The 25,894-nt window shown below is 49.8% G+C and overlaps 2 protein-coding genes across 2 annotated transcripts; both read left to right on the top strand.

Annotated features, from left to right (window-relative positions):
• Window positions 1-1,189: 1,189 nt before the first annotated feature.
• EI90DRAFT_480886 (uncharacterized protein) lies at window positions 1,190-1,924 on the top strand. Its single transcript, XM_039067682.1, has one exon. The coding sequence runs from the start codon at window positions 1,389-1,391 to the stop codon at window positions 1,884-1,886; it is 498 nt and encodes a 165-aa protein (XP_038908413.1). The 5' UTR covers window positions 1,190-1,388; the 3' UTR covers window positions 1,887-1,924.
• Window positions 1,925-9,497: 7,573 nt separating this feature from the next.
• On the top strand, window positions 9,498-9,827 carry EI90DRAFT_2948972 (uncharacterized protein; the record flags this gene model as incomplete). The annotated part of the gene is made up of 1 exon (XM_039055380.1): window positions 9,498-9,827. The coding sequence occupies one exon, from the start codon at window positions 9,498-9,500 to the stop codon at window positions 9,825-9,827; it is 330 nt and encodes a 109-aa protein (XP_038908412.1).
• Between the last annotated feature and the right edge of the window lie 16,067 nt (window positions 9,828-25,894).

The following is a 25,894-nucleotide window of genomic DNA, read 5'->3' as shown; positions in this document are numbered from 1 at the left end:
AATGAAAAGGAAAAAAAGAGGGAAGATCCCCCATGAATACCTCCTACCACAAGACTAACACAACAAGACACTGCTTAACATTTAGATCAAACACTATACTATATATCAAGGACACTGAGACTCACCAATACACAATCAAAATTTATGGCCTGATATATGATTAATCTAGCAACTTAATCACTTTCGGGCTGGCAGAATATGGGGGAGGGGGAAATGAGGGAGAATGAGGGGGGGAAATGAGGGGGAAATGAGGGGGAGAATGAGGGGAGAATGAGGGGGAATGAGGGGGGAATGAGGGGGGAATGAGGGGGGGATATAGAGGGAAATGAGGAAAATTTGAAAAATAGGGACTTCTAAAAAGTTGAAAAAAATAATTAGGGAAAAAATCAAAAAAAATTCAGGAACTGTAGTGCCTTTGAAGTGCTTTCAGGATATATAATTATTTGCAAAATTGAGGAAGAAATGATGGAGAAAAATGGAAAATACTTTCGGAGACCCAAGAAATAATGAGAACTGAATTGATGGGAAAGTCTGAAAATTGAATAGGGAAGTGAGGGGAAGCCTTGTAGCATTGTTATTTTCTGCTGTTCTAATTTTTCCTGATTGTTCTTGGTCTCACTCCCAGCTGCTACTGGATACTCCTGGATACTCCTGGAAGCTCCTGGGAGGGTCCAGGAGCAGCTAATGGAAAATACTTTTGGAGACCCAAGAACTGAATTGATGGGAAAGTCTGAAAATTGAATAGGAAAGTGAGGGGAAGCCTTGTAGCATTGTGATTTTCTGCTGTTCTGATTTTTCCCAATTCTTCTTGGTCTCATTCCCAGCTGCTCCTCAATACTCCTGGAAGCTCCTGGGAGGGTCTAGGAGCAGCTGGGAGTGAGACCAAGAACAATCAGGAAAAATCAGAACAGCAGAAAATAACAATGCTTACAAGGCTTCCCCTCACTTTCCTATTCAATTTTCAGACTTTCCCATCAATTCAGTTCTCATTATTTCTCGGGTCTCCGAAAGTATTTTCCATTTTTCTCCATCATTTCTTCCCCAATTTTGCAAATAATTATATGTCCTGAAAGCACTTTAAAGGCACTATAGTTCCTGAATTTTTTTTTGATTTTTCCCTAAATTTTTTTTTCAACTTTTTAGAGACCAAAATTTTCCTCCCACTGTTCCTGGCACATTACATACTCCTCACCACTCCCAGCTGCTCCTGAACCCCCTCCCAGGAGAACACTATTGGCTCCAGGAGTGCCCAATCTGCTGTTTTGTCTCCCACATGCTCCAGCCACTCTTGATGCTCCGGAGCATAACGGACTTTTGCTGATGATGCGGGATGGACCGAATTCTTGAGACATAGCCGACATGGGACGTGTACGAGGGAACATATCCGAATGTTGCGTGGGCTCCTTCTAGGAACATCGAAGTGTCCTGAAACGAATGCAGAAGTACATCCGTGGAGGGAAGCGCTGTTAGTAACACCACGTCATGCCATACGGACACAATGGAACGAACTTGCATTACAGTTACACTGTCGGAGAGCAGGATCAGTCTTCTACCAATTCCATGCAGAAGATACAATGGAAGGACGAGAGTTGACTCTGTCAGAACGCTGGGCAGTGGCACGAAACATGTACAAAGACGACAGTCATTCAGGCCGATTAAGACGCGAAGGAGGACTGCCTCCAGTGGTGGAACTAGCAGTCGGAAGCAAAGTCATAATAACCACCAATCTGGACACTGACATCGACGTGGCAAATGGGGCTCAGGGACAGATAGTGGCGTTATGTGTCACGACCCGGCGTTCCCCGGGGCCAGACGACCTCCTCCCTAACCCTCTCCCACGCCCGAACACTCCCCGCACACTCCGCTCGCCGCCCGTCGCCGTCTAACCACTTCCCGCCACCTCTCCACAACCCCTCTCTTGATTGTCGTTGAACGACCTAGCGGCGCAGAGCGCCGCGACCTGTTGTCCCATGTTTCGCCGCACCTTGTTACCTCGCGGCGAAGGTCACGCTTGACCTTCGTTGTCTTGAACACGTGCCCTTTGTTTGTTTTCCTCCTTCTTTTCTCCGCCCGCAATCTCCGCGAGATCTGGCGACTTATTTCCTATTCAGTTTCCTAGCGCTTAAATACAGCTTGTAACTAGTGCTTGTACTGTAGTTCGAAATCAACTAGAATACACCCCCTAGGCTTACCTCTGTCCCCCGTGAGACCTCTGACTTTCTGAAGTATCGGGACCGCGTCGAGAACGAGGCGCAACGCTCCCCCCCGAGTCGTTGAAGCCGAAATCCCGGCTCTCTCGCCTAAGTAGCCTCGGCCTCGAGATCGGTGGGGATTATTCCTCGCTAAAGCTCGGTCGTGTGTAGGACGCCTATTCCACTAGCGGGCAACGCTCGGTCGCCTACGGCTACCCTCGGCGAAGATTCGCACGGTTCTGACAGTATTTCGAACTCCCTATCGCTCTTGACGCCCTTACGATGTCACAACGTATGACTCGCTCGCAGAGCAGGAACGCTGCGGCAGGACCTTCTACGACGCCTTATAGAGACTATAGCTCCAGTACCCCATTTGAAAGAGGTAGGACAGAGGAGAGACAATTTGAGAGCTTCACGGCGGGCGATGAGTACTACCCACGCTCCTCAACCCCGAGAAGGCGACGCCGAGACGCTAGCAAAAGCGACTCGGACGACGACTTAAGGGGTGGTAACGAGGGCGATGAAACAGCTCAGGCTCCGCCACCGCCGGTGACTGAGAGAAGGACTTCAGGCGCTGCAGCTGAAGCAGCCGCTGCGGCTACCCAAGACAATGGTGAGGATGACATCGAGGAAATCAATCCCGAGGAAGTCGATCCGAAGGATAAAGTCAACTTCATGCTCACCAGGGCAATCTCGGAACTAACCCGCACCACCCGCAGTATCCGCCTGATCATCCCTACACCTCCGCCACCAGCACCACCTCCTCTGCCTCCACGCCGCGAACCCCCCCGTAAAAAAGTCCGCGAACCCGACCAGTTCGACGGATCAGACCCTAAAAAACTCCGCACGTTCTTCGTTCAATGCGAAGTGAATTTCAAAACTCGAGCCTACGCCTTCCCCGACGAATCCGACAAGGTGTTGTATGCAGTGTCATACCTAAAGGGGCCGGCCCTCGACTTATTCGAGCCCGACCTCCTTCGCCGTCATCGCCTAGGTCGAGAACCACGTTGGATGAACGACTGGGAAAGGTTTGTGCACGAGTTAGAGCGCAACTTCGGCCCGCACGACCCTATCGGCGAGGCCGAAGAGTTGTTATTCAACCTCACGATGAAGGATGGGCAACGAGTTGGTAAATACGTGATCGAATTTAACCGCTATGCGGGCAAATTGGATAATTTCGGCGAAGGGGCACTCCGCGCCATGTTCTATCGCGGATTACCGGATCGAATTAAAGACGAGATCACTCGATTCGGTAAGCCCACGTCGTTATACGACTTACGAGACCTAGCCGAAGATATCGACGGCCGCTACTGGGAACGTAAGGTTCAGACCGAGCGGCGCAACAAGCCCGCTCACGATGCTAACGACAAGACGCCGCCTAAATCCTCTCCCGCAAAACACCAACGCCCTTCCGACCCCCCACCTAACCCTAGTAACAAAACGCCAAAAGACAAGGAGTCCAACGGCAAACCAAAACCCGACCTCGCCGCAAAACTCGACAAAAATGGCAGGCTTACGAAGGAAGAGCGCCAACGCCGCTTCGATAATAAGCTCTGTATGTTCTGCGGAAAGGCCGGTCATGTAGCTAAGGATTGCTACAAGGCTGGTTCTAGCGCTTCCAAGGCTAGGGCAGCCAAGGTGGCAACGCCTGAACCGGAGTCAGACTCGTCGTCTGACCCAAAAAATTAGCCGGCAACCATCCGGACCACGCACGATCGGACGGTTGCGGTCAACCGGTTCGTGCGCAGAGGGAGGTACGCTTGAACGCGTCCGCCCTCTCCAGCCCCAATTCTTTCTCTGTCCCGGTTTCCTTTTGTTCCATTGACGGTCGATTTCCTAATTCAAGGGGGAATGCCCCCGGCTCTCCTTTGTTTTCTTCTTCCGGGACTCCTGTCTCCCATGCGCATATGTTTTCTCCTGACGGTCTATTTTCCCCAGAAAAATGTGATCCCTCCGTTGTTTTCTCCGCTCTTATAGATTCAGGTTCCTCTGACTGTTTTATTGATACAGAATTGATTAATAAAATAAAGATCCCGACCTATACCGTGACCCCTATGCAGCTCCGCTTATTCGACGGCACCACAAACAATGTGATAACCCGCGCCGTCGATCTCCCCGTCCGTTTTATTACCGGTGATGTTACCCCGATGACATTCTTTGTCACCCCATTGGATGGCTCTTGTGCTATCGTCCTTGGACATAACTGGCTCGCCCGATACAATCCGTTGATTGACTGGGTAAAGAGCAGTTTAACTTTCCAGACGTCTGAACAATCCAGTCCGATCTCCCAGAGCTCTCCTGAACCATCGCCGAATGCTGTTCCTCCAGCGGACACATCGGTTCCCGTATCAAAAGACACACCGAGTAATCCCGACCGCCAGGCTCCTTTGATCGAGTTAGTCAGCCCTGCGGCATTTGTCCGCGCTGCCCGACTAGAAGGTTCCGTAACCTTCAGCCTGAGCATCCCGTCCCAAGCGAGCGAGCTGCGCTCATCCACCTTGTCCGAGCCCGCCGACCTCGAAGCCGTACCGAAGGTCTATCACGAATTCGCCGATGTGTTTAGCAAAAGCAAGGCTAACACTCTGGCGCCACATCGTGAGTTCGACCTGAAGATCGAGCTAGAGGAAGGTGCGCACCCCCCGTTGGGAACCCTATATTCCCTATCCCCGACCGAACTTGAGGCTCTTCGAGCATTCCTAGACGAGCACCTGGCAACCGGCTTCATTAGGCCGTCTTCATCGGCTCACGCCGCGCCGGTGCTCTTCGTCCGCAAGAAAGATGGATCGCTCCGTCTTTGCGTGGATTTCAGGGGCCTCAATCGGATTACAAAGAAAGATAGATACCCGCTGCCTCGCATAGCAGACCTGCTAGATGCCCCGAGCCGAGCGAAGGTGTATACAAAACTCGACCTGCGGCACGCCTACCACCTTGTGCGCATCGCCGCAGGCGACGAGTGGAAGACCTCGTTCCGAACCCGCTATGGTTCCTATGAATGGCTAGTCATGCCATTCGGGCTCACCAATGCACCTGCGGCGTTCCAGCGGTTCGTCAACTCTATCTTCGCCGACCTCCTAGATGTCTGTGTTGTCGTATACCTGGATGATATCCTAGTGTACTCTGAGGACGAAGCCTCTCATGAGGAACACGTCCGGGAAGTCCTCCGCAGGCTTCGACAGCACGGGCTATTTGCCAACCCGAAGAAATGTGAGTTCCATACCGAGACTACGGAGTACCTCGGGTACGTACTTTCTCCTAGCGGACTTGCCATGTCCTCAGAGAAGGTGAAGGCCATCCAAGATTGGCCCGAGCCCCGTAAGGTAAAGGACATTCAGTCCTTCTTGGGATTCGCCAATTTCTATCGGCGATTCATCCACGAGTATTCCGATATTGTGGTACCACTGACCCGGCTCACCCGAAAGGGGGCCCCTTGGGTATTCACCGACGATTGTCGTTCGGCTTTCCAACGACTTAAGGACGCCTTCACTTCCGCCCCCATTTTGACCCATTGGGTTCCCGACGCGCCGATCATAGTCGAAACCGACGCCTCCGATTACGCGATTTCAGGCATTATCTCTATCCGCTGTGCGGATGACGAGATACGCCCTGTCGCTTTTCGTTCGAGGACGTTGACGGCGCCGGAACTCAACTACGACACCCACGACAAGGAGCTTCTAGCAATCTATGAAGCATTCCGAGGGTGGCGGCATTACTTGGAAGGCTCCGGTACCCCCGTCGATGTGGTTACTGACCACAAGAATTTGGAATACTTCTGCACCACGAAGCTCCTAACGCGCCGCCAGGCTCGTTGGTCTGAGTTTCTCTCTCAATTTAACTTGGTTGTCCGTTTCCGCCCGGGTAGACTCGGCGCGAAACCAGATGCGTTGACTAGACGCTGGGACGTCTACCCCAAAGAGGGGGATAGGGACTACGCTCGCGTAAACCCTCAGAACTTCCGACCGGTGTTCACGCAGGAGCAGCTCGCGTCCTCCCTAAGAGCTACATACCTCGCCGAACCCGTGCTACGAGCGAGCTCCCTCGTCGACGTCGACGCCATCCACAAAGACATCCTAGCCGCCCTCTCCGCTGATCCCACCATCGCCGACTACCTCGCCGGCCCGATCCCAGAGGACTCCCGTTGGTCTCGAAACGCAGATGGCCTATTACGGCTAGACAACCGAATCTACGTCCCCGATGCCAACGACCTCCGGCTTCGCATCCTGAGGTATAAGCATGACCACCCGCTCTCTGGCCACTTCGGGCAGAACCGAACCTTGGATCTGTTACGCCGAGAGTACACCTGGCCGGGCGTCCGCACATTCGTCAAGGACTATGTGTCCTCCTGTACGGCTTGCGCCCGCGCTAAGACCCCACGACACAAGCCGTATGGCTTGCTCAAACAGCTACCTATCCCCGAACGCCCGTGGCACTCCATATCAATGGATTTCATTGAGCAACTTCCCGACTCCTCCGGCTTCACGGCTATTTTGGTGATCGTCGACCGGCTATCAAAGCAGTGCGTCTTCGTGCCAACGACCGATACCATAACAGCCCCGGAGTTGGCGAAGTTGTTCCTCCTCCACGTCTTCTCCAAGCACGGCGTTCCATCCCACATAACCTCTGATAGGGGTTCAGAATTCGTTTCTCACTTTTTCCGCTCCCTTGGCAAGGCTCTGGACATTCGCCTACACTTCACCTCGGGTTACCATCCCGAAGGCGACGGTCAGACCGAACGAATGAACCAAACACTGGAGCAATATCTGCGCGTCTATTGTAACTACCAACAGGACAATTGGTCTGAGCTCCTGCCCCTGGCGGAGTTCGCCTATAATAACGCGCCGAATGCTACAACCGGTGTTTCACCGTTCTTCGCGAACAAAGGTTACCACCCGAACCTTGCCGTACACCCCGAGCGAGATCTGACTTCGGCGCGAGCCCAGGAGTACTCAGTCGATCTCGACTCTCTCCACCAATTCCTACGCGAGGAAATGAACCACGCACAGCAACGCTACCAAGGCCCCGCGGATGCTCGACGGCTACCTGCTCCCCCGTTCGGCATTGGCAGCTCCGCATTCGTGAAGGCCAAGTACTTCCGCACCACTAGGCCTTCGGCGAAGCTCGCCGATAAGAACCTTGGGCCGTTCGAGATCATCGCACAGCCAGGTTCTCATTCTCGTACTCTCCGCCTCCCCGACACCATGAAGGCTGTGCACCCAGTCTTTCATGTCTCCCAACTTGAGCCCGCTGTTCCCAACCCCATCCCGAACCGCACGCAGCCGCCACCGCCGCCAATCGAAATCGACGGCGAACTTGAATATGAGATCGCCGAGATCCTCGACTCTAAAATCGATCGCCGGCGAAGCTGCAAGCTGTTGTACCTTGTACGTTGGGACGGTTACGAAGGGACTACAGAAGAAACTGAGTGGCTCCCCGCGACCGAACTTGGTCACGCTTCAGACCTCGTTGCGGACTTTCACTCACGATACCCGGATAAGCCGGGACCAAATCGCGCCTAAGGCACGGGACGGAATGGATGGATTGCGCTTAAGGATCATGTAAGAACAAAGTGGAGTAGGAGTCGGAAGTAGACGTCGCGGGATGATCGACCCTAGACCCCGCCACACTCGCCTCCCTCTCCCCCGCTTCCCTCGCCTCGCGCCTCGCCCTCGCCTCCATCAACCGCCTCTCTTCAGTGTCACAAACGTGTTCCAACAATCGTCCCGCCACGGCAGTTAGACCAGAGATCGCTTGATGGATGTCGCGAAGCACATCATAGATCCTGTCCTTCTCGTTGACCACCTCATCTTCCTCCGTCTCCACATCGTCCACATCCATCGTTGACCCCTCTCCTTTCGGCGCTTTGATACGAGGTCGCTCCGTAGATTGAGGCGTCCCCGCTCCGCGTACACACTTCTGCCTGGACTTCTGACACGCGGCGCAGACGCCACGATCGCTGTTGCCTTTGACACACTCCACGCCTCTCTTCACGCAACGTTCGCAGGGTGGCAGTCCTTCCCCCGCCACTGATGTAGCAGCAGGACGCTTTGATCAGGGCGATCAGTAAGGGTTCCTGGCAAAGATCACACTGATCGGGGTACTCACCTTGCCTGCGACCACATCTGACGCCTTCGATCGCCTCTCCTCCTCAGCGGCGAGACGTGCAGCCTCAGCTCGAGCCCTGGCCGCCTCTTCTTGTTGTTGGGCCTCACGACGCGCAATCTCAGCCCTGCGACGCCGCAACCTCTCCGCCTGTTTCTGCTCCATCAGCTCTACATCGTCATCGGACTGATCGACGATGTCCTCCTTGCTCCACGTCCTTATATCCGTTGGATTTTTCTTGGGGGCCATGAGGTTGGAAGATCAGGTTGTGGTGGTGGTAAGTTCGATCACCGCGCCGGCGGAACCAAAATTTCGGGCTCAGCCGAACCGGTTCCCACGCCAGTTCCTTGGGACTTCAAGGGTTCAGTCCTAAGAGGGGGATACTGTCACGACCCGGCGTTCCCCGGGGCCAGACGACCTCCTCCCTAACCCTCTCCCACGCCCGAACACTCCCCGCACACTCCGCTCGCCGCCCGTCGCCGTCTAACCACTTCCCGCCACCTCTCCACAACCCCTCTCTTGATTGTCGTTGAACGACCTAGCGGCGCAGAGCGCCGCGACCTGTTGTCCCATGTTTCGCCGCACCTTGTTACCTCGCGGCGAAGGTCACGCTTGACCTTCGTTGTCTTGAACACGTGCCCTTTGTTTGTTTTCCTCCTTCTTTTCTCCGCCCGCAATCTCCGCGAGATCTGGCGACTTATTTCCTATTCAGTTTCCTAGCGCTTAAATACAGCTTGTAACTAGTGCTTGTACTGTAGTTCGAAATCAACTAGAATACACCCCCTAGGCTTACCTCTGTCCCCCGTGAGACCTCTGACTTTCTGAAGTATCGGGACCGCGTCGAGAACGAGGCGCAACGCTCCCCCCCGAGTCGTTGAAGCCGAAATCCCGGCTCTCTCGCCTAAGTAGCCTCGGCCTCGAGATCGGTGGGGATTATTCCTCGCTAAAGCTCGGTCGTGTGTAGGACGCCTATTCCACTAGCGGGCAACGCTCGGTCGCCTACGGCTACCCTCGGCGAAGATTCGCACGGTTCTGACATTATGGGCAGATCCCCGTGAAGAGACGGAAACCTCCGGAGCGGTGCAAGAAATGAAGTATCCACCATCTTGTGCATTGGTGAAATTAGAACGATACCGAGGACCGCAAATAGAGGAACTGGGGGTGTCAACAATCCCAATCATTCCTATTGAACGATCATTCGAAGTGAGGATGGGAAGTGGAGATAAGAAAGTCATCAAAAGGAGGCAGATAACACTGGATGGGGCTTACGCTTTTACAGACTATCGTGCGCAGGGACAAACCATAGAGTACCTATGGGTGGACATAGGAACCCCACTGAGAGGAAGTCTTACACCCTTCAACGCGTATGTCACACTGTCAAGAGCACGAGGACGCGCAAACGTAAGATTGGTACGAGACTTCAAGGACTCACTGTTCACCAAGATACCGTGCGAGCTCTTGGAGAAGGAGGATGAAAGATTGATTGGAATGAGCAAAAAAAACAAAAGAGAATGGACGAAACAGAAACAGACACGTTGAAACGAATGAAACAATACAAAGAAGGACATGTTTCCGAAGCGTGACCAGAAAGTGATAACCAATCCCAAAGTTGTGTAATGAACAACGACAAAAGAGAAACCAACACGTAAGCACAAGTAGCACAAACTACGTAATTATGCCAGGGCAGAGTGACACTGCTGTGCAGGTAATTTGAAAATCTTAGGAACAAGAAAAACAAAGATTGGACGGGAGACAGAAGTCCCAGAAATGGAAAACAACCTAGAGCCGGGGCATGTCCCCTTGAACGGGAAATTGACCGTAGTCAAACCAAAAAAGGAAACAGAAAGAGAAAACGGAAATGGAGCAGACTATTTGTTTTGTCTCAGGAGAGATGCCCGGTTTGATTTCCGGAGGTGCGACCTTGGTTGCTCAGGCCAAAGGTGCACTAACAAGAGTTTTAGGCGATTCAAAGCCGTTAAGCCGCAAACTAACGCGGGGTTGTGAAGTGGTGAGCTTCAACAACGGGTCAAGAATGTGACGGAGGTCCTTGGCAGTCCCTAGCCGTCTAGGCTGGGCTAACCGCAGACTAACAAGAAGTTGTGAAGCGGCGAGCTTCAACAACGGCGGAGGTGTAACGGTGATCTTTGGCAGTCTTTGGTCTTCTAGGCCTGGACTTGCTGCAGATTAATGGGATTGCGGAAATGCGGGGGTGGTCGGTTCCTATCGACCTAACGGGTTTCACAAGCATCTACAGATGCGTCCTAGGGTACAGGATAATGGCAGAGGGCAGGCATATGGGTACTGTCTCGCCGAGACTTTCGCCACACTCCTGACCACTCCGGCCTAACAGAAAACAGCGTCTAGCCGAATGCGGGGGTGACGGCGAACTCAACCGTCAGCGGACCGAGGAGAGCTAGATGCCAGCAGGGAAAACCCATAAGGAAATCCAACCATGATGTGACCAGCGGCGCACTAAGCGTCTCCAGCGATCAACAGTTAGAGATCCGGGTGAATACCCAGCGGCTTGGAAAGCGGGATTGATAACCGAAGTTAACGGTATCGCGGGTGAATGAGCGGGGATGCCTGGATGACTGAAATGTCATGTGGCATGGGAAAGCGGGGAACAGGATGGCAAAGAGGGACAACGGCAGCGCAAGCCAGACTAGAAGTAGCCTGACCAGCTGAACACTCCCCCCTGGAGATGTGCTCGTTCTGCATTGGCAAACCCCCCCTGGGAGCAAGCCAATTGGCGTCGTCTGGGTCGGAATGGATGAGGAATGCCTAAGTTAACCTACTCCCAGGACTTTGGAAGAGGCATCGGGGTACAAAGCGGCGGCGATCTTGAAATCAGTTGCACGCTTGCCGGAGGTTTGGATGTCGGAGTTGAAGTGGATGATGGGTGCCTATCTGGACTGCTTCCAGGACTTTGGAAGAGATGCCCACAAGGACTCGGGGTGCCAGCGGCTTGCTAGCGGCGTCAGAGGGGTCGGATTGGAGATCGGGATTGGTAGAAGTCAGGTTTCCGAAATCTGATTGAGATCGGATAAGACTGATGGGGGTCGCGATAAGACTGGATGAAGGGTCAGAAAGGACAGGAAGGGGCTACAACTCAGGCTCGCAGATCGGGGCACAATCTGTAGCACAGAGTGGTATAGCCAGAGTTGGGTTGGAACTGAAATGTCGCGCATCCAGTGAATATGGTGTTCAGCGACCTAGAAACCCCATCTGAGTACCTATCCAAGGCCCCAGAGGGTCAGAGAACGTGGGTTTGAGCTACACTAGCATCAGGGACCCAAGAATTCCTACTGAGAGCAATCCAGCTTCAGTGGGAGTGGTTTTCGCGCGATTATCGGCCGTGGGAAAGATCCTTGATCGGCGACGTGGCACGGTATCGCGGGAAAGCTGAGATCGGAGTCAAAACTAGGAACGATGTTGAGACAACCTAGGGAGAGAGCTCTAATATACTGTTAGACACTGGTCCGGGGTCGGCACCGAAGGTCGCCGTTGCGGGCCGCTATAGGCCGCGATGGCCGTGATGCTGCAAACAAGGCCCGAGGGTAGGGCATTTGGCCTCAGCAACTCTAAAGGGAGTGCTGTGCCCCCTAGCTGTCTCTTGGCCCTCATTTCAGACTCACTGGGGTTGCCTTGTTGGGGTCAGGACTTAGGGGTCATGGTCACATCGATATTAGAGCTAAGGTACAATAAAGTATCATACAGGATATATATATGAAGGCAGAATGAATTGAAGCGGACCCGGGCTGAAGGCCGAGGGGTCCGGAAGCAAACATGAATAAGGAGCGGGGTTGGCCACATAGTGGCCGGCAATGACTGAGGGTCAAAACAAACAATAACAGATAAATAAAGGAAGGAGCATAGGGCTGCGATAGCGGCAATGGTATCGTAGCAGTGCTGGACTCGGAGTTGGGCCGGAGTCAGGTGTGGGGATAGTAGTGGCCCTGTAGGGGCCAAGTGGGTGGGTGTCAGGGACAGCTCCGAAAGTGGCAAGGTCCCGGCGTGCGGGACTTGGTGGGACGAATAGCAGCTGTGCATAGTGGCGATCCATCACAGGGTGAGCGTCCCCGACCACTTAGTCTGAAGTGGGAATGTGAGAAGAAGGCTACTTCTTCGGTTCCCACTCCAGCTGTTATTATATACATGCGGGATCGATCACGTGGGGTGCGCCACATCACCCTCGCACACAGCCATGGCTCTCCGGGTGCCTCTGCAGGAGGTCCCGAGAGGGCCCACTGTGGGTGCAGGGCAAGTGCGGCAGCGGTGGCGGCGATATAGGGATGGTAAGATACAGGAGGGGAAATGGGCATGCATGCCAGTGATACATTGAGCAGCAAGAAAGGTGGTCCATGTAAGAGAGAGAGAAAGAAAGAAAGAAAGGAGGAAAGGAGAAAGGAAGAGAGAGAGGAGGGAGAAGCGGTGCGGAGCAGGGGTCGGGCGGGGCGTGTCAGGGCGTGCCCTGACAGTGGGGTAGAGGAGTCGCGCTGGGCATGGTGCCAGAGGTGGACTCAGGGTGGGAAGGTTGGTGCAGCAGCGGGGGAGTCGGCCAAGTGTAGGGGAGCCTAAGGGCAAGCAGGGGAGTGAGCAGGGAGTCCTCAGGGAGGACAGGGCTGAGGTTGGGGCTTGCGCTCATGCTCACATAGCGGGAACGTGTCAGGGCACACCCACCTGACCCTGTGCCACACCCCGCACCGTACTGCCCTACTCCGCTTCCCCCACTATCACTCCCCGTCCCTCCTTTCTCACTTTCCCCCTTTCTCTCTATTTCTATTCTATGGTTGATTTCCCTTTTCTCCATGTACCACTACATACCTAACCCCGTTCCCCTGATCGCCGCATGCGCCGTGCACACTCCCGCCTACTGAGCAGCCACCTTCAGGATCTCCCACAGAGACACCTGGGGAGGTGCAGCTGTGTGCGGAGATGATGTGGCTTCCTCCATATAACCCTAACTGCATGTATATAATAGCGCCTGGGGTGGGAACAGAAGAAGCAGCCTTCTTCTCAACTTCCCACTTCAGCCTAAGTGGTCAGGGATGCTCACCCCGTGACGGGACCGCTGCTACGCATAGCCGACACCTGCCCCATTGAGTCCCTCACGCCGGGACCTCGCCGCTTTCAGAGCTGTCCCTGACAGCAGAAGAAGGCTTTAACCTCATCTCCCCCACCTCCCCCATCTCCCCTGCTATGGTGACCGAAGAGCAGTATGACGAGCTGCTGTCCCGATTCCAAGAGCTCCAGGCCATCGTAGAGAGCCAAGTCCAGAACCAACCCCCAGCTGCACCTGCACTGGCGCCAGCGCCTGCACCGGCGCCCACACCCGCCCCCAGACTGTCAGGGACAGCTCCGAAAGCGGCAAGGTCCCGGCATGAGGGACTCGATGGGACAGGTGTCGGCTATGCATAGTGGCGGTCCCGTCGCAGGGTGAGCATCCCCAACCACTTAGGCTGAAGTGGGAAATTGAGTTATCATTAAAAGGGAAAAGCTATGGTACTGTCAGGGGACGACTCCCGGGTCCCCATGACCCTCCCCTATGATCCACAGCCCTGAGGTGTAACCAGCCCTATCCAGGGCACAACCTACTGTGGGTAAGGAGATGAGAAGGAAGCTAACTTCTCATCTTCCCACAGTGGCCACAATATCAGCAAAACTTCCGGGGATACCCGGAAGTCACATGAAGGGGTAGGAACTGGGCCCGGAGCATGCGGCGCGCGGAGCGTGTGTGCGTGCGGTGTAGGAGAAATAATATTCAAAGAATAAAACAATGATCTATCAGAATAGTCAACGAACAGGTGACAAGTTCAGACGTTTAACAGATCTCATGATCTTTATGAGACTGGACAGACATTAGAAGATCATTATAAATTATCTACACCCATGTAGCATGAGATTTAATCTACTACAAGCATGCCTAGAACCTGGCATAGGTGTAATATTCAAAGAATATATCCCTACAACAAGAAAATAGCACATAGATGGCAGAATAAGAAGGAACATTGGGAAAGAAATGTGAATATCTCGGGAACCAGTAAACTTTTGACTGTAATCTTTTTACCATCTGAAAGAACTGTTTCTTAACTTTATCCACGGTTTTGTTTCATTCTAAAAGCTTCAAAACTGACGGAGATATTGCTCAAACGGCGAAACACCTTATAATTCATATATATTTATTTGCTAATTCTTACAAAAAGTAATGTGACTCAAGGGAAATATATTGGCGCCCAGAAGTCTGGCGGACCGAATACCATATGACAGAGTATTCCCCGGCGCAGGCGGACAGTTTTTGATCGCGTCAGAAGAGGAGAAAATGCTAAAAAACCGGATCTTGTATATTTTCCCATGATTCATCAAAACTTTTTGATTTTAAGCTCAAATAAATCGGAACAAAGGAATGATTGATGATCTGGATCTCGGATCATAAGCATGAAGTGATTCAGAAGTCCGTGGATCGGTTAATTAATTGGGAAGGCTCTAGAACATTAGTAATGATGCGGCTTCACAAAAAGGGGTCAATTAGAGAACAGTCTAGAAAGTTCCTTTATAGCCGAGTCATTTCTAAAGATAACCGTTCGTAATTAAGGCGGTGTAGAGCATAGCTTCAGCGCTACAAGATCCCGCTAAGATCGGCCCAAAAGACAAAGAAATGAATTACTTATTGCTGAGTCATGTCCTAAGTCCATTATTAAGCTTACACAGCCCAAGCCCCTATATCATTCTAGAACTATCTATAATACAAATGTAGCACATGTAACTAGTGCGAGGCGTGGAAGTAGAGAGGCCTCTGAAAAGCATAAAAGGCCACCGCTTCTGCCCCCTCTCAAACCTCAGGTAGAAATAAAAGTTTAATTCTCCTCACCAGTGGTTGGTTCGTTTGCTCCAAAAGATAAAAGCAAATATTAGTTGTTAGCTAATATAAAACTAACACGTCACTCTAAGCGTGAGTTAGGGTCAGTTAGACACAGCTGAACAAAAGTGTCATAGTGAGAATTAGTGAGAATTTGGTGGAGGGACTTCTTAATTGAATAATCTCTCAGCAATACTTGGTTATCACACCACAGGAGAAAAGTGAGCGATCCTGAACCTGCTAGATAACTAGCACGCACTCTAAGCGATAGAAAGAGCAGTTTGGTCACTCCTGTATTGAGTAACATTTATTGCAGAATTATTTTATTAGTAGTTTTCCTTCAGTAAATTATCAGGAAAATCACATCCTACTGAAAAGTGGTATATCTAGGTGTAATATTGACTAGAAATCATAGTAAAGTCAATATAGAATTTTATCCGTAGACAATCTATACATCAGGTGAGATCGTTGGGGGGTGTTTATTGTTGTTTAGACAGTGAACAATTATATATTTGGCAACCAAAACACGGTCAGTACGCAAATCAGCACAAACTCTAATATTGTTATTGGACGTAGGAAACTGGTTACATAAGGTGATCCAGCTCCGCTCCTTCAGTGGGAAGCGCAGCGGGTGGAAGCGGGTCCGGATGCGGGTCTGGGTCCAGGCTAGTCAGGGTGTGTGCCCTGACAGGTACTTACCTGAAGTGGGAAATTGAGAAGAAGGCTGCTTCTTCTGTTCCCACCCCAGGCGCTATTATATACATGCAGTTAGGGTCACGTGGAGGAAGCCACATCATCTCTGCACACAGCCACACCTCCCCAGGTGTCTCTGCGGGAGATCCCAGAGGTGGCTGCTCAGTAGGTGGGAGTGTGCGCGGTGCATGCAGCGATCAGGGGAACGGGGTTAGGTATGTAGTGGTACATGGAGAAAAGGGAAATTGACCGTAGAATAGAAATAGAGAGAAAGGGGGAAAGTGAGAAAGGAGGGACAGGGAGTGATAGCGGGGGAAGCGGAGTAGGGCAGTACGGTGTAACAGGGAATTTATCCCAACATCACACAGGCTCACAGGGGGGACAGTAATCTCCTGCCTGCCTCTCTCAATCTCACCAAAGGTCCTTGTGATACGGTGCTGTATAGTTGTGGCTGTGCAGTCACGGGACTACCCCAACTACACTTGCCAATGTATGTACATGAAAGAATGAAAGAGCACTGTTTTGTAGTGCAAGGGTTTATCCCTGCAACAACGGCGCGGGGTGTGGTGCAGGGTCAGGTGGGTGTGCCCTAACACAGACCCAAACCACCCAAAGTTGCCCCCCCCCCCACCCCCTTCTCTGGAGCAACCAAAGACCTTGACCGCTTCAAGGCTGAATGCGGCATCTACTTCCATGTTCGGGCAGCCGAGTTTCCTGATGCCCTCTCCCAGATCCTCTTTGTCCTGTCTTACATGAAGGGAGGGACTGCAGGAGCATGGGCAATGCAGCGTACCATCGCGCTGCTGACAACGGGCTCCCCCAGGCTTACCATGGACGAGTTCAACACGGAACTCGACACCATGTTTCAAGACCCGAACTGCGAAGCCACGGCCAGGCAGAAGCTGGCCACCTTGTGACAAGGCACCGACTCTGTGGACAAGGTCATCCAAGAGTTCGAGATCCTTGGCCCCGCCTCGCAGCTAGGAGACGTAGGGCTAGTAGACCACTTTGAGCAGGTGATCAACTCCCAGCTCCAAGAGAGCATCTACCGCCTCCACCCCATGCTGACTACCTGGGCCGAGTGGAAACGCGAGGCCACCCTCCTCAACAACCAGTGGCGGCGCTTCCAGGCAACGCAGCCCTGCTTGCCCCCAGTCAGACCCCAACTCCCACCCACGAGATCCCCACTCCCTACTACCTTCCTGCAAGTGCACCCAGCTCCTCCACCGCTACACCCCCTAGCCACCACTGCACCACCGCCTCCTGCAGCACGCCCTGCGGCGGGAGGAGGACTGCAGCCCATGGACCTCGACCGCTTGAGGATAGACCAAAGACGGAATGGGCTGTGCTATAACTGCAACGCACCGGGGCACATCGTGTGAGACTGCCCACAACCGAAAATCCGCCAAGCCAGGCAGATGCACCCAGAGGACCTTAGGGCACTCATGGAAGGGCTGAGAAGGCAGTTGGTAGACGAACCAGAAACGGATGGAGGAGATGGGCAAGAGACAGAGCCCCAAGAGGATTTTCAGGAAGGCGACCGGTGAGGGACGCGCCCTGGCCGCCTGTAGGCGATAGTAGTAGCTCGTGTAGATACCGTGAGGCACCTAAGCCAGTGCCGATGTCCAAATTCCACCGAGTCATCGCCAAGAAAAAGAGGAAAGTCGCATCCTCGAGTAGTAAGGGCAAAGAAGCCCCAAGTGCAGCGCCGAAGGTAGCGGTCCTGCCACCTGCCATCTATGTGCTGTCCAAGCAACCCCCAGATCCCTCAACATGGCTGTAAAGCTGACCACCCTGACCTCCCTCGCCACCGTCTCCGTGTCAGCACTCCTAGACTCGGGAGCCACCAGGAACTTTGTAAGCCCCGAGTTCATTAGGAAGCATAGGCTCGAGACGACCCCGCTCCCCCAACCCATCCCCATTCGCAATGTCAACGGAACCCCAAACGAGAACGGAGCCATAACTGAGGAACTAGAGGCCCTCTTGACATTCAGGCGGCACACGGAGTGGGCCTGCTTCGCTGTCGCAAACCTTGGGCGGCAGTCCCTCATCATAGGACACTTGTGGTTGCTGCACCACAACCCAGAGGTAGACTGGACGCGGCAAAAGGTCAGTATGTCCCGCTGCCCATCCTCCTGCCAGTCGGTGCGAGGACAGGCTGACCCAGACCCTGTGGTGGAACTTGGAGATGGGATTTATGCCGCTATCATTCCTCCGGGGTGGGGACACGAACTGAGAGCGACCACGACGCCATCCCAGTGGATGGCCCAGGAGGCCCATGAGCCAGAGGCGGAGCTGGCACCGTTCAAAGCGCTAGTCCCAGAACAGTACCAGGACTTCAGAGACGTATTCTCGAAAGAGGCCTTCAACCAGCTACCTCCATGGAAGCCCTGGACCACGCAATAGACCTAGTGCCAGATGCCAAGCTCCCAAGAGGGAGGACCTTCCCCCTGTCACGGCCAGAGCAGAAGGAACTAGACGAGTTCCTGCATGAGAACCTGCAGAACAGGCGCATACAGGCGTCCAAATCCCCGATGGGAGCGCTGGTCTTCTTCGTCAAGAAGAAGGATGGATCGTTGCACCTAGTCCAAGATTACCGAAAGCTCAACGAGATCACGGTCAAAAACTCATATCCCCTCCCACTCATTTCAGACATCCTCGCGCGCCTCCGAAACGCCAAATACTTCTCGGCGCTAGATCTGCGCTGGGGATTTAACAATGTCTGCATCAAGGACAGCGATGAGTGGAAAGCGGCGTTTTCGACCAACAGGGATTGTTCGAGCCTACCGTCATGTTCTTCGGCCTGTGTAACTCCCCAGCGACATTCCAGACAATGTTGAACGACATTCTCCAAGACTTCATCGATCGAGAGGTCGTCATCTGCTACATGGATGACATCTTGATCTTCACAGCCACCCTAGAGGAGCACCGGAGGGTTGTCCGAGAGGTCCTAGAGACGCTGCGGAAGCGGAGACTCTTCTTAAAGCTGGAGAAGTGTAAGTTCAAGCAGAAGTGGATCGAGTATCTTGGCCTTATCATCTCTGAGGGAAACGTCGCGATGGATCCCGTGAAAGTCCACGGAGTTCTTGACTGGCCAACCCCGACCAAGGTCAAAGAAGTACAATCCTTCCTGGGATTCATCAACTTCTATCGCCGGTTTATCAAGGACTTCTCTGAGACAGCCCGCCCCCTCCATGCACTGACCCGCAAAACCAAAGCATGGGCCTGGGGACCAGACAAGGACCGTGCTTTCCACGCACTTAAAGACGCCGTCACCTCCACCCTGGTCCTCACCTTCCCCGCTGATACAGGCTGCTTCAAGCTCGAGTGCAACGCCTCTAACTTTGCAACTGGCGTGGTCCTATCCCAGCTCCAAACAGACGGGGAGTTCCACCCCGTAGCCTTCATGTCCAAGAGTTTCACGGACGTAGAGCGCAACTACGAGGTGTATGACAAGGAGATGCTCGCAATAGTGCGCTGTAGGGGGCACAGCCGGTACTGCACAAACGAACCGAATATCGCGATTTCCCCATCCCTGCACATCCCCACTTCACGAAACACATCACACATGTCCTCATATACCATTCCTACTCTTCCATGATTTTTTCCTATTTTTCCAGACACATTCCCAGTCCCCACAGACCAAATTCCCACGCCCACCCAGCAGCGTGGCCACACTCAGACTGGATTTCACTTATCTCAGCAACCACTGCACTGATTTGGACGATATTGGTACCGTTGGAAACGCGTCATTTAGGAGTATTAGGATCCATGATTAGCGGGAGTTCATTGGCGATGGATAGAGTTGGGTATTTTTTGGCTGGAAATCATTTATTGCTTTATTGTTTTCTTGATTATTGTTTTCCCTTCCTTTTTCCGATATTGTTTGTTGCCGATATGACCCACCTAAGCACATGGGACTCATCGGATATTTTCCTTCATTTTTATTTGATCATTTCTCATATATACCTGTACATGAGGATGTATCTACCTTTTCCTTTGGATTAGAAACCACCGAGTTTGCCCCTCCCAAGCTAGTAGGGAGTAGTACGACATAGAAGACGACCAAGAAGCCTCTAGATTAGTCCTTGCCTTAGTGTCACCCAGAGAGGTGGGTAAGAGATTGATTAGAGCACACCACGCACCGTAACACACCGGACCATTTCCATTTCCATCCCCTCTTTTCGATACCAATCCAGTCCCCATCCTTTCCTGTTTTCCTAGTGGGTTAGATCCCTAGCCCGCTTACAGCGCACTGAAGGAGAGAATGAAGGAAGGTCAGTTGGGAGGTTCAAATGTGACCACCACCAAGCTGTTCCCTGGTTCTTTAGTTAGGATGGGGAAGTGTACTAGTATTATTTGTTGTAAATATAGTACCAATCCGAGTGTTTTGGCTAATTCTATTTTTATGGGTTAGTCTAAAATTTCTGGGAATTGACTTACAGATAAACTGAGCCCTGCAGAGCTGTTCCTTTATTGAAATTTCTTAATTTGTCTAGGTGTAATTCTGTGTAGCGTTGTTTAATTTGGAATTTAACTTGAATTAAATCTTCTACTTGGTGAAGTTTCAAAGATTCTACTCAGTTAATGGATTTGGATTGTGTCTGGAGTGTCCCTTGAGTTTGTTTTATTTTTGTCTTATTTTATTGCTTGTTTTAACAGTAGCAAAATAACTGTTTTGTGTTTACACTTTGAAATCTGGAGTGTTAACCAGCTCTCCTGTTGAAATATCTACTTAATATTTCTCTCCTTAATTGCTGCCTTTTACTACAGTGGCAATCTTAACTGTATATCACTTTTTCGCACTGGAGTGACAACCAGAAATGCTTGAGAAAAATAATACTCTATTTTCTTACTTCTCTGAGGGGGCGAAAAGTCGCAGAAAGGGTCTCCCTTTTATACTCCTTGGGTCACCTTCCTTTTTCACGCTCTACCTCCTATTTACAGGATTTATTTACAGTGTATTTTTCTCAAACTGAATAAAAAATGAAATTTTCACGCTATAGTTCTACTGCGCTTTACTGCAGTCAGACTGCACCTAGAATCCTTATTGTCCTTCCTCGCCTAAGCTATTTTAATGGTTAATTAAAACTTGACTGTGCTGCATTTGTTGCAGTTTTCCTAATTCAAATTCCTCATATTTACCATTAAATTTGCTATGACTCGGTGATTCTGAATTCAAACTTCGCATTACTATGCGTGCGGCTGCGCTGAGACCTTCAGCTGATTTATTCCATTTTTATTCAGTGACATTTAGTTAAAATGAGACTTGAAATGGTAAATGAGTGAATTGTTCAGGTTTAAAACCGAAAGAAAAAGTTGCTAGTAGTCAAGAATTACTCAAACGAATGTATTATAGCTCTCCACTTCATTAGAATATCGTTCCCTAAAATTCCCGCCATGGTCCATCGTAGTTTAGTGGTTTTCGTGGATTTCGTTCATCTTCCCTGATTCCCCCTTGTATTATCACATCCTAACCTCCATATGTATTGTTCGTTGTTATAGTAGGTCGTCCTCGAAGATATCATATTTTTATGTATTTTATTTAGGGCTCTGGACCTCTTGAAGCTGTCTTCCCACGCGTTATCAGGTTTCTAACTTCATGTCCTTGTATCTCATTCATTTCTGGATGGTTTCTCACGTTCTTGGTATCATAAATTTTCATTTATTCCCACCTTTCCAATGGTACTAAAGTTGTGTTCTATTTCCTGGTATTCGTCGAGTTAGCAAAAGTTCGCGCGCACATTCGGTAATCACATGCATTGTTCCCATAGTCGTTCGTATGTGGGCGCTGTTTCTGTTTAATTGTTCGGGATTTATGATATGTGCAGGTGTTTATATCTTTCATATGGGCTTCTGTGATTTATTTCAGATTTTTCCCTCATGATCTAAGGTTGTTTTGCACTTTCCGTGCTTTGTTTTGACCAGGCTCTTCCTTATTTGGATGGAAATTGGTCTTCGCGATCTGCTGAAGTGCGGATCTTGGTTCCGACGGCCAGTTCCCTTCGCATTGCCACCCTCACGTGTCATTAAACATGATGCGGATTTCTATATTCCCGTCATGGGTATAACTTCACAACGACTGGACCATTTGGGCTGAAAATTTGCATAACTATAGTTCCCTATTTTTCATAATTTCCGTGTAAATTTCTTTGTATGTTGTAATTATGGATCCTACGCAAACATCGTCTTTTCCCTGAGCTCGGACTTTGGATGTCGCTATTCCCGTTATTGGATATCTCATTAATGCATGATCCTTTTATTATGAAAATTTGGGTGGATTAAGATTAGATCCCTTCCTTCCTAATGGGCCATCAAGCTTGTCTCGGTCGTTACTGGTTAGCCTTCGCACTTGCTTTTAAAACGTTGTCCTTGTTTTGCAGGAGTTTTAGTAATATCTCCGTCGTTTATGGATAGTTTTCCCTGTAATTGCTTTCATTGGGTCCATTTTGGGGACATCTACATTTCCTATTATAAACACGACTTTGAATTTTGCATTAGTTCCTGAGGAATCCTTGTTCTGTGGTACTTCCATCCTTGGCTACGTGTGCAGACATGGGAAAGTAGTTTCCATGGAGGTTCTCTGATTGTTTCTATAGTCAAATCTTGGTTGATTGTCCTAATTCTTTCTTTAATATTTGGTATAAATTCCCCCGAGAATTCCGTCTTGTTGATGCTAAGCTTGAAGTATTTTTTGCTAATTTTCTTTCTTTCAATTTATCGCGTATAGTCATAATAATTCGTAAAAATTCGTAAAAATTCATTAAAATTCAGGTCCTTCTATTTTCTCATATCTACTTGTTGTATGGGTTTTGTGATTTATCTGGCATATTTCCATAATGGGTTTCCATAGTGTGACCGTTATTTCTCCTACAGCACCCTCGAGGAATGGCGGCACTTCCTACAAGGAGCAGAGGAGAAAGTGGATGTCTACACTGACCACCGCAACCTAGGATATTTCCGCACTGTGCAACAGCTGAACCGGCACCAAGCGCAGTGGTCACTCTTCCTCTCCCAGTTCCACTTCACCCTCATCCACCGCCCCAGGAAACTCATGGGAAAACCCAACGTGCTCTCATGCCGTGCTGACCACCCAAAGGGTAAAGACGACAACGAAGGGCTGACTCTCCTCCAACCTGCCTGGTTCGAGGCCCGCGCGGTGGAGGTGGTCTTAGTGGAGGGCGAAGAGATGACTATCCTTGAGAGGATCAGCAGGGCAAAGGACCTAGATGAGAAGGTGGTGAAGGTGATGCGAGAACTTGGGGAAGGCACGCTGAGGTCAGATGAGTGGGAGAAGCAAGGAGAGCTGGTTCTGTACAGAGGAAAGGTATACGTTGAAGGAGAGAACGAAGGAAGGTCAGTTGGGAGGTTCAAACGAGACCACCACCAAGCTGTTCCCTGGTTCTTTAGTTAGGATGGGGAAGTGTACTAGTGTTATTTATTGTAAATAAAGTACCAATCCGAGTGTTTTGGCTAATTCTATTTTTATGGGTTAGTTTTAAAGTTCCTGGGAATTGACCTACAGATAAACCGAGCCCTGCGGAGCTGTTTCTTTATTGAAATTTATTAATTTGTCTAGGTGTAATTCTGTGTAGCGTTGTTTAATTTGGATTTAAACTTGAATTTAATCTTCTACTTGGTGAAGTTTCAAAGATTCTATTCAGTTAATGAATTTGGATGGTGTCTGGAGTGTCCCTTGAGTTCGTTTTATTTTTGTCTTTATTTTATCGCTTGTTTTAACAGTAGCAAAATAACTGTTTTGTGTTTACACTTTGAAATCTGGAGTGTTAACCAGCTCTCCTGTTGAAATATCTACTTAATATTTCTCTCCTTAATTGCTGCCTTTTACTACAGTGGCAATCTTAACTGTATATCACTTTTTCGCACTGGAGTGACAACCAGAAATGCTTGAGAAAAATAATACTCTATTTTCTTACTTCTCTGAGGGGGGCGAAAAGTCGCAGAAAGGGTCTCCCTTTTATACTCCTTGGGTCGCCTTCCTTTTTCACGCTCTACCTTCTATTTACAGGATTTATTTACAGTGTATTTTTCTCAAACTGAATAAAAATGAAATTTTCATGCTATAGTTCTACTGTGCTTTTGCTGCGCTGAACTGCGGTTCTACTGCGGTCAGACTGCGCCTAGAATTCTTATTGTCCTCCCTCGCCTAAGCTATTTTAATGGTTAATTAGAACTTGGCTGCACTGCATTTGCCGCAGTTACCTATTTCAAATTCTATATATATACCATTAAATTTGCTATGACTCGATGATTCTGAATTCAAACTTCGCATTACTATGCGTACGGCTGTGCTGAGACCTTCAGCTGATTTATTCCATTTTTATTTAGTGACATTTAGTTAAAATGAGACTGAAATGGTAAATGAGTGAATTATTCAGGTTTGAAACTGAAAGAAAAAGTTGCTAGTAGTCAAGAATTACTCAAACGAATGTGTTATAGCTCTCCACCTCATTAGAATATCGTTCCCTAAAATTCCCGCCATGGTCCGTCGTAGTTTAGTGGTTTTCATGAATTTTGTTCATATTCTCTGATTTCCTTTTGTATTATCACATCCTAATCCTCCATATGTATCGTTGGTTGTTATAGTAGGTTGTCCTTGAAGATATCATATTTTTATCTATTTTATTTAGGACTCTGGACCTCTTGAAGCTGTTTTCCCGCGCATTTTCAGGTTTCTAACTTCATGTCCTTGTATCTCATTCATTTCTGGATGTTTTCTCACGTTCTTAGTATCATAAATTTTCATTTATTCCCACCTTTCCAATGGTACTAATATTGTGTCCTATTTCCTGGTATTCGTTGAGTTAGCAAAGATTCGCGCGCACATTTGGTAATCACGTGCGTCGTTCGTATGCGGGAGCCGTTTTCGTTTATTTGTTCGGGATTTATGATATGCGCGGGTGTTTATTTCTTTCATATGGGCTTCTGTGATTTATTTCAGATTTTTCCCTCATGATCTAAGGTTGTTTTGCACTTTCCATGCTTTGTTTTGACCGGGCTCTTCCTTATTTGGACGGAAATTGGTCTTCGCGATCTGCTGAAGTGCGGATCTCGGTTCCGACGGCCGGTTCCCTGCGCATCGCCACCCTCACGTGTCATTACACATGATGCGGATTCCTATATTCCCATCATGGGTATAACTTCACAACGGCTGGACCGTTTGGGCTGAGAATTTGCATAACTATAGTTTCCTATTTTTCATAATTTCCGTGTAAATTTCGTTGTATGTTTTAATTATGGATCCTACGCAATCATCGTCTTGTCCCTGAGCTCGGACTTTTGATGTCGCTATTCCCGTTATTGGATTTCTCATTAACGCATGATCCTTTTATTATGAAAATTTGGGAGGATTAAGAGTAGATCCTTTCCTTTCTAATGGGCTATCAAGCTTGTCTCGGTCGTTACTAGTTAATCTTCGCGCTTGCTTTTTAGACATTGTCCTCGTTTTGCAGGAGTTTTAGTCATATCTCCGTCGTTTATGGGTAGTTTCCCCTGTAATTACTCTCATTGGTTCCGTTTGGGTGACATCTACATTTCCTATTATAAACACGACTTTGACTTTTGCATTAGTTCCTGAGGAATCTTTGTTCCGTGGTACTTCCATCCTTGCTACATGTGCGGACGTGGGAAAGTAGTTTCCGTGGAGGTTCTCTGATTATTTTTATAGTCAAATCTTGGTCGATTGTCCTAATTCTTGGTTTAATATTTGCTATAAATTCCCCCGAGAATTCCGTCTCGTTGATGGTAAGCTTGAAGTATTTTTGTTATTTTTCTTTCTTTCGATTTATCGTGTATAGTCATAATAATTCGTAAAAATTCGTAAAATTCGTTAAAATTCAGGTCCTTCTATGTTCTCATATCTACTTGTCGTATGAGGTTTTGTGATTTATCTGGCATATTTCCATAATGGGTTTCCATAGTGTGGCCGTTATTTCTCCTACAACGTGCCGAAAGACCCACAACTCCGCCATGACTTGGTGCAGTTGCACCATGATGCACGGGAAACGGGGCACCCGGGCAGTGGAAAACCCTGGAA

The sequence above is a fragment of the Cantharellus anzutake genome (assembly GCF_015039405.1).
Source record: "Cantharellus anzutake strain C23 chromosome Unknown EI90scaffold_159, whole genome shotgun sequence".
Taxonomy (NCBI): domain Eukaryota; kingdom Fungi; phylum Basidiomycota; class Agaricomycetes; order Cantharellales; family Hydnaceae; genus Cantharellus; species Cantharellus anzutake.
This window is presented reverse-complemented; position numbering and strand designations above follow the sequence as displayed.

Bases quoted from the DNA above. Each gene is read 5' to 3' on its own strand.
- EI90DRAFT_480886 (XM_039067682.1), top strand. From the start codon at position 1,389: ATGTTGCGTGGGCTCCTTCTAGGAACATCGAAGTGTCCTGAAACGAAT.